Raw genomic sequence first — 9158 nt, 5'->3', positions numbered from 1 at the left:
TAAACCAGCCTGACATCTTTTGCTTTCCCCATCAATTCAAACTGATATTCTTCTTTAACCTGTCATTATTCTTCAGTTAACCGTAGCACTCCCTTTCTTGTTCAACTGCAATTGTTATCCTTATGTTTTTATTTTGCCCTGAGCAACACTTCCTGGTTTAGCCCTTACACAGTTCCCTGGGATATTCCAGGGTTTAACTCCTGGTAATATTCCTACAAATAGTAAACAGGAAGAGATGGAAAACTATATTTGAGGGCTTGGGTTTTGCCACAGCTAGAGTTTACTGTATCAGAGTTAATTTGTTCCCATGGGGCTTAAAAAGAAAGCATGGATATCTGTACAAAAGTTGTAGTGAAGCTGGAGCCCATACAGAATTACTAAGTTTGACAAATGATGAGTTAAGTATTTCGATGTACTTCCTCTTCCCCTCATTAGGGTCATTGCCACCATTGAAATGTTGCTTGAAGTGATTTTCATCTACAACATGCGACACCGAAAATCTTCTCTATTTGTGTCACACACAAGGCGAACACTGAAAGGAAAGGGACGTAATTCACACCGATTCTTGTCAGCAAACACTGAACTGCTGATGGTTGATATGTGCATGTGTGAAGCCCAGACCCGTCAAGGGTGAAATGGTGCCAGTTTTATTGTGAACAAAATGGAGGGCAGAGGGGGTGGGGCAGGATGGGGAAGAGTTCGAGCAGAGCAATTTCTTTCTGTCTTATTATTCTCATTGAAAATGATAAGGCACATCTCCAACTTACACTGTGCTGGTTTCACAATTAGTGGGAATATTTTTCCATTGACAAGTTCTTCCCTTTTCACTTATCTGACTTTAGTAATGTTAGACTACCTCCACCATTACCAAACTTCTGCTTGGATCTTTCCTCTTAAAACCTGAGTGAACAAATTAATTGGGCAATGGTGAACTTTGAGTGAAGCACTTTTAATATAGGTGTTTCAGTATTTCCTGATGGTATTATTACAGCAGCAACCTTGTTGGGAATCCCCAGCAGCATCATATGTAACCAAGAAAACTGTTGTGTCACTGCACTGATTTGAAATTGACTTGAAACTGACTTCATTTTATGACATTTTATAAGGTGCCTTATTATTATTTCTCTTGGTTGGAACTTCCACTCAGAACACACTTTTGATATTGATAAGCAGAGTGCTTTGCACTGCTTGCCCATATTGTGAACTTTGGAACATATCCAAGAGTATAGCATCAGCACAGAAGGAAGCCATTCAATCCTTTTAGCCCACATTGGATCACTAAAAATGAGCATTCTCTGGCTTTTTTACCCTGTAATACAGTCTTCTTTGAGTTTTTATCCTATTTGAAAGCAGTGATTGCATCTGCTTCCACTACTTTTTCAGGTAGTGAATTTCAGATCTGGACTATTTGCTCCACGAGGAAGTGTTTCCTCATGTCACCCTTCTGGTTCATTTTCCATTGTCCTTAAATCTGTGTCCTCTGGTTCATGACACTTCTGCCAGTGGAAACAATTTTGTTTCTTTGGTCTCCAGAGCATACTAAACAGTAAGGAGAACAATCCCTGCTTCTACAATCTATTCATAAGGCTGTTCACAAGGTCATTCTACTAGTTTTTATCTGCATCCTGTCTAATGTTTTCCAATCAGAACAGGCGTAATGTTGTCCTCAAATTCATCGGTATCATTGTCAAAAATTCTGATTATTTACCTTCTTAACTTTTTTATGTGACTTTAGTGTCAAGTTTGATTTGCTAACCCTCCTGTAATATGTCTGGAACGTTTTGCTCTGAGGATGGTATTATATAAGTATGATGGTATGTTATCTGGTGAGGAAGAGGATTTGAGGGGTTGGGACATGACCTACTTGGCACAGAGTACCCAGCAAATGCTCTGCACATGTGCCTGTGACATTCTTGTGCTTGGTCTTGTTTAGTTTTTAAGCAGCCGTGGTCAAAATAAGGTCCAATGTCCTGGTGGTGACACTACTGTTGACATTCAGGCAAATGAATCAGATTTTGTTAATCAAAATTATTAAGGATATGGGCTAAAAATGTTAGATCACAAATCAGCTACTATCCCACTGAACTGCTGTTTGGTATATAGATTAACCATCTGGATTTGAATGTTGGAAGGATGAAACACCATGTCTCGAAGTTACAAACTCAGTGCTGGAAAAAGAGACTGGTGTTGGTCACTTCTTGATGCCTAGCACAGGCACAGTGGGCTGAAGGGCCTGTGTCCATGCTCATAACAGAAGGGAGGGACAATTCCAATGAGCCATACTTTTTTTCTTAAAACAAGTTATTGCTTCATTAACAGATTTTGTGTACTCAAGTTAATAGCTTCAACCTGTCTAATTTTGTTAGAGATATCATCTCCCAGTTCTACAACAAACAGAAAATGCTATAATCACTCAGGCAGCATCTGTGGCAAGAGAAACGGGGAAAATAGTGTCATAGAGTCAAACAACAGACTCTCTGGCCCATCATGTGCCAGCCATCAATTCCTATTTACCAGCACTTGGTGAATGGGAATTGATGGCTGGCATCCATATGACGCAGTCCTCTATCCCATGACAATTCAAGTGCTCCTCCAGGTACATTTTGTGAGAGTCTCTGCCTCCACCACCCAATGCCTCAGGTGGAGGACCTCAGGGGTCCCACATCCAGATGCTGCCAGACCTGTCGAGCACCCCTTGGGTCGGGAGACCGTTCAACACCCGGGCAGCACAGCTAGTGGGCGGGGCTTAGGAGACGCCGCGTGACGTCAGGACGCGGGGAGTGGGCGGGAGTCGGGGGGAGAGGACACCGCCCCTCTCCCCCGGCGTCCGCCAATCACGGCCCGCCGCCCCGCCTCCTTTCCACCTTGCTACATTGGTCCCCGCCCCCTGGGGGAGGGGCCGGTGTCCGCGCAGACTCAGAAGCGGCGCGAAGGGGCTGGTGGATTTAAAATAATCGTGAGTGGGATCGTGAAAGCAGAGCGGAGTGAGGACGCGGCGAGTCAGGACACAGGACACAGGTGAGGCTGACCCTCAGGTAGAGCTGGCGAGCCGCACGGCTGCCTGTCACCTCGACCTCTCTCCGATCCCCAGCCTTCTCCCCTTTCCCTGCTCACTCCATCGCGCTTTACTCAGACCGGTTGGGCTGCATTCCCCCCCCCCCCCCCACACACAAAAAAAGATAATCCCCTGACAAAGCCCGCGGGCAGCCAGTGTGCTTTCCCTCAGCTCGTTTGTAACCCTTGCAGAATTGTCCTTGCACTTGATTTTATTCTCTAACGGTGAAATAAAGAATACAAACAAGTGCAACCACAACTGTTGCAGGGTCTCGATCCGAAACGTTGAACTTCCCCTCCACCAATGGTGTTTGACCGGCTGAATTCCTCCAGTAGGTTGGTTTTGTTTTTGCTCCAAATAAGTTTTTCCTGTAGAAACTAAAACTGCCCCAGGTCCAGATGCAGATGATAACATTTGCTGCCGTGTGTTCTAAGTTGTCCCGAGCTCCTGTGGAGTGACATAATGACATCCTGTTGGTACATAGCAACCACATCCCACTGACTTTAAAGATTAACTCGTAAAATCTAATAGACTGTGGTGTCAACGAAATGAGTTTTTTTTGTTTCCAGGTTCTAATTCAGATTCCATTATGCAGCACAATCAGGACTGGGTTGGGGCCGTTAGGATAAACTTTTCCATAAACCAACTGTAATTTCAGTTCAGATGTACTGCAATGGGTTGAAAACACTTTGAGAAATCTGGATTCCAGACTTACAGTTAGTGTAGGCAGAAATGATACGAGCAATAATTGTGGTGATTGGAGAGAGATGGATTTGGGGAAAATGAGAAGTGAGAATTGCTCTAGTTGGACAGATTAAGATGTATCCAATAATCTTGATGGAGTGTTATAATACTTGTAATCAGTAGATTTCCCAAACTTCGGATATTTCAAAGAGATTTGCAATCGTTAAGGTATTTTTGTATTGTAGGAAAATTCCACAGTCAACTTGTGCACAGCAAGGTCCCACAAATGAATATCGATGTTGGTGCAGGAAGGGATTGTACTGTAGGAAAATTCCACAGTCAACTTGTGCACAGCAAGGTCCCACAAATGAATATCGATGTTGGTGGAGGAAGGAATGTTACTCAGGACATCAGGAAAACCTGAGTATTCTTTGGAAAGCACTTGGCATTTTTATTGCTCCAACAGGGCAGATGGACACATTCTAAAAATTGTGTAAACTAGCAAGGGTAACAACGGGTGCATTTACAGAGAGGCTGAATGAGTATGTGAGGGAGAAATGAATAGAAGGCTATGTTCATGGGTTTAGATGAATTGGTGAGGAAGGAAGGACAATTGCACTATAAAACTGGGCTAAATTGTATGGAAGATAACTGCCTGTAATTCAGTATTTCCCTTTCACTGCACTGAAGACTCTACCCTAGGTTGATGGTTCTCAGTTTACTTGCCATTACAGGCCATCCTCACAAGATTCCTGGATGCGTTTCACCTACGCAACTTAATCCTGGATGTCCATTTAAAAAGTGTTTTGTATCTATGATCCGACAGCAATATAAATCATTATTATGTAATACAGTGCAGTAGTGTCAAATCTCTGCGAAGCTCATTTTAAACGAGCAACCAAGTAGAAACGTATTAAAATCTGAGTTGGCATTTGATTAGTAGGAAATGTGGCAGTTGCCTCTGGGCTGTAGCTTGAGAACCATTGATCTAGATAATGCGATCAAGTATCTGGAGATGGGGGCAGAACGCATGCCTTTGCTTCTGTGCTGGGGCTAAGACCTGTACATTTAACCATTTTATGAACATTTTAAACTTTTAAAATCTGATTATTATCAGATTGCAAAAGAAGTGAAATTCATTATATCGGGCTTGCTGGATCCCCTGTTGGTTGATGTTATTAATTGTCTGCACTCATTGGGAACTATCCCCTATTCATTCAGTTCAACCATTTTCATAACTTTTCTCAAAAGCCTATCCTTTCAACTACTGCCCTATCTCCAACCTGGACTGTGAATGTTCTCTCTGCTGAAGGTAAGATGAGGGATTGCCTCCAGCTTTCACCTTTGCAGGGTGATCAGGGAACAGCTGGATTTTCGTAGGCTTAGGGAAACCTTGTGGCTGTAACAAGGCAAGCGCAGCTGTGCAGAGGGGCAAGTGCCCTTGCAGCTCTCCCTTGGCATCCCTGACCCCCCCTTCCCCCCCCCCCCCCCCCCCCCACTCTCCTGGCTTTGGGGATGGGACCTGCCTGTTCTGGGGTCTTCCCTATTCCTGGCATATATTCACATCATTGCCTTGAGTCCCTGCCACAGAACACCATATCCTAGCCACTGATAGCAACCCTTTTGGCAACTGTCTGGGGCTATATCGTCCTGTTCTATTGGGTGTCTGAGGAGACTTCCTTCCCATGTATCCATTGCCATCATCAAATCCGCCTACTTCCTCTTCAGTACCATGTCTTTGGTACCTGTTTTAGATTTGACTGTTCCAAAGCACTCCGAACTGGCTTCCTGTGTTTTAACTGTAACATTTTCAGTGATTTGTACAGCAAGAGAGCTGTGTTACTCTAAACACTTGGTCATACAGAACCCCACTGTCAATGTTCTAACTCTCCAAAGTCCATTCACCCATGTGGATCCTTGACAAGTAGTGTCTTGTTCTTACTTTAAATTTTCATCCTAGTTTTCAAAACTTCACAGCTCCTTGCTCCTCCTCCAAATCTCCATCCCCACATTCCTCAGAGATATCTGCACTCCTCAAATTCCAGCTTCTTCCTGATTTCTGTCATTCTGGCATCGGTGGTCATGCCTTCAGTTGTCAAGGTCCAATGTTTTGGAACTCCCTTTCTGTGCCTTTTTCCTCCCTTAAATTCCTTTATTTAAAAAAATCCGTGAACTAGTTTTTGGAAGTCATCTTGTTGGGTTCAGTTGGGTTCAGTTTTAAATTTTTAACTTGCTTCTGAGGCACCTTGAAATGCTATATGCAGTATAAAAACAAGTTATCTGGATATTGCTGTAACTTAACCCAAATCAAAGCACCCATTGTTGTGCCTGAAGAAACTTTGCACTGTTACGGTATGAAGCAACAGATAATTATATTGTGATGTAGTATAATTATACTGCAGGTTTAAAAGAACAAGTTAGGCAAGTGGAAAATAGTAGTAGGACTGAGAATAAATCATGTTGTATTGTAAAAAAAAAACCCAGAAATCTAAAGCTCTGTCACATTTAAAACATTTTCATTCCTGTCCTTAAACACCATGCACTGCTATCAGTATTTGCAAAGTACTAATTCTATAATATTAAATACCTTTTATTGTATGTAGTTGTATAGACATCTGCACTAAAAGTTAGACAATTCATTTGAAGACTCTAGACTTTTCCTTAATTGTGTTTTATAAACCAGGATATATTTTGGGGAATTTTGTATTGAATAAACAACTCTGTGAGACTAACCAATAGTGTTGACAACCAGTGCTGCCAGTCTTAAAAGCTTTCTTTGATAGTGCACTTAAGCAACTTGCCTTATTAGCCTAGATTTTCCAATCATTGTGGAGTGCTCCATTTTAAAGCACTGTAGCCATCAATTGTCTATGTATTAATTGGTATCATTTCTGTGCTAATATAATGTAGTGTTAGTTTCCAGCGGCAGATGTTTGAATGTTAGCCATTGAAGAATACATTTAGGACAGTTATTAATTATATGTAGCTTTATTCTGATAAAGGTACAATGAATTACAACAGTTATCATTGTGGCTTCAAACTTGATTGATTAAATGAAGCTGAACTCAATATCATTGCAACAGCTGCTTTAAGCTTGAGAAATGAAACTCAAAATCAGACTCTGAATATTACTAGGCTGAATATTTAAAAGCTTGGAATAAAATTATTCATGCAAGCCCATTCGTTTCATCATATATAGTCATTGCAGATGACATTTTTGTTCAGTTAATGTCTTGAGCCTCTCATTCCCAGATGTACTCAGTGAAATCTTTGTTTTGATAATTAGTGAAACTAAAAGGATTTTTGCAATTTTAGAATTCACTTGTCAGAGTGAATCAGCGTAAGCATTCCATTCACAAACACTAATTATCGTCTTTTCAGCCACAAGAATAATTTTGTACAATAAAGTGGCATGGTCGTCATGGTTATTCTGTTCTTAAATAATAGTTTGATCTGATTTTTGTATTGTCAGCTGTTAGGATAAATATGCTAATTTATAACCTATTTTCTGTAAATCTTAAAACTATGGATATTTCAGGTCAAAGATCCTTCATCAGAACTTGAAATGTTATCTGTTTCTCTTCCCACAGATGCTACCTGAGCTGCTGAGTATTTCTAGCATTTTCTGTTTTTATTCCAGCATCTCCAGTTCTTTTGATTTTGATATTTCAAGTTTGATTTCATCCGTTAAACGGAATAGAAAGGTTTCCTTACAAAACGCTGAGAAAACTTTGATTTATATTTTGCATTTCCTTGGACAATTGTACCAGTATCCAATAGCCTGTTTTTGTTTTCTCCCCTAATTTCTTAAGGCACAATGTCTCAGTCAAAAGGCACCGTGGTTCTTGCCTACAGTGGTGGTTTGGACACCTCATGTATTCTGGTCTGGTTGAAGGAACAAGGATATGAAATTATCGCGTATCTGGTAAGAATAATTTGAGTTTAGCTGTTAGTTTACTATTGCGAGCATTAATCTCCGTTCACTGAATGTTATTAAAATGTTAAATGAAAAATAAATTTTATATTGGGCTAGAAATTCTACTGTATAACACAAAACAGGATGCAATGAAGTGTCTGAATACAAATGTTAACTGGGATTGACAACATCATGTGTTCCTGGCATGTTTTGGAAAATCACATTAGTCTTCTGTGTAAGAGCACATGCTGGTAGCTGTTGGGTGTACATGGTGACTTCAGTTGGTGTGAAATGTTTCACTGAGACATGGACTCCATTTTTCATTGATTAATTACATTTTTGTCTTCAGTACAGATCCTGTTTTTTTTTAAAAATAATTTCGCTTCCATTTGTTCAATGTCTCACCAAACTACAAAACTAACAATGTAATGCTCCGTGAATATTGCCCCCAACTGCTTGGATGAAGTCCTGCAGTGAGCCCTAGTACACACAACCCTGTGCTTCAGGCAAGTTTACTCCCCACTGAGCCAAACTAATGACTCACTTAAACAAGGGGGTGTAGAGTCAGAGTAATACAGCACGGAAAGAGGCCCTTCGGTCCAACTCGTCCATGCCTACCAAGATGCCCATCTAAGTGTAAGGAATTAGTGCATAGCAAGCTCCCAATAGCAACAATGTGATGATGAACAATTAATTTGTTTTAGTCATGTTGTCATAAGGTCATGCGTTCATAGAGCCAAACAGCACAGAAAACAGACGCCTCAGCCCAACTCATCCATGCTGACCAAGTTGCCTAACTGAACTAATCCCATTTGCCCATGCTTGGCTCATATCCCTCTAAATCTTTCCCATCTATGTACCTGTCCAACGGTCTTTGAAATGTTGTTATTGTACCTGTCTCAACCACTTCTGCTGGCAGCTCATTCCATGTACCTACTACCATCTGTGTGATGGTTACCCCTCAGATCCCTTTTTGATCTCTCCCCTCTCACCTTTAAACCTATGCCCTTTAGTTTTTAATTACCATTCCTGGGGGGGATCAAAACCCTTGGGGGTGGGGGGGGTGGAAGAAGTAGTGGACAATTAATAATTAGCAGGAAGAGTTGTGTGAATTAAACTAAAAGTAGGTAAATCTGTAATACACGAGAATGTCTGTCTGTCTGATTTGGAGGTGATGGAACTTGAACAGATAGACCAGAAGCATGAAAGCTTTTAGACCTGGTGAGTCATTTCCAGTGGAGAGCAGAAGATCACAGGCTGAAATTCCTCTTGCAAAATGTCAATAAATGGGATAGAACATTTACTGAACATCAAATGACATATTTGACATCTTTGTGCATGGATTGTATGTGCACAAAAATTCCAGTATGTACAAGGTCTACAGGTATAGCCTTCTCCAAAGATCCAGATCTCCTTCAGTGAAAATAGTGGGACAGGCAGAGGAAGAGCCTATTGAACGATGCACAATGCTGTGGGCCTCTTTTGCAGTAGATGTTCAGAGGC

The 9158-nt window shown here is 41.3% G+C and overlaps 1 protein-coding gene across 2 annotated transcripts in view; it reads left to right on the top strand.

The window, feature by feature from the left end:
* Positions 1 to 2880: 2880 nt before the first annotated feature.
* The window catches only part of ass1 (argininosuccinate synthase 1), a 106344-nt gene continuing 100066 nt past the window's right edge, over positions 2881 to 9158 (top strand). For both annotated transcript variants that reach the window (XM_052036901.1, XM_052036900.1), the window contains exons 1-2: positions 2881 to 3018; positions 7552 to 7664. In XM_052036901.1, coding sequence (XP_051892861.1) covers positions 7557 to 7664 — 108 coding nt within the window. In that variant the 5' untranslated portion in view covers positions 2881 to 3018; positions 7552 to 7556. The remainder of the gene's footprint in view (positions 3019 to 7551; positions 7665 to 9158) is intronic.

This window comes from Pristis pectinata, chromosome 23 (genome assembly GCF_009764475.1).
Source record: "Pristis pectinata isolate sPriPec2 chromosome 23, sPriPec2.1.pri, whole genome shotgun sequence".
In the NCBI taxonomy this organism is placed as follows: domain Eukaryota; kingdom Metazoa; phylum Chordata; class Chondrichthyes; order Rhinopristiformes; family Pristidae; genus Pristis; species Pristis pectinata.
This window is presented reverse-complemented; position numbering and strand designations above follow the sequence as displayed.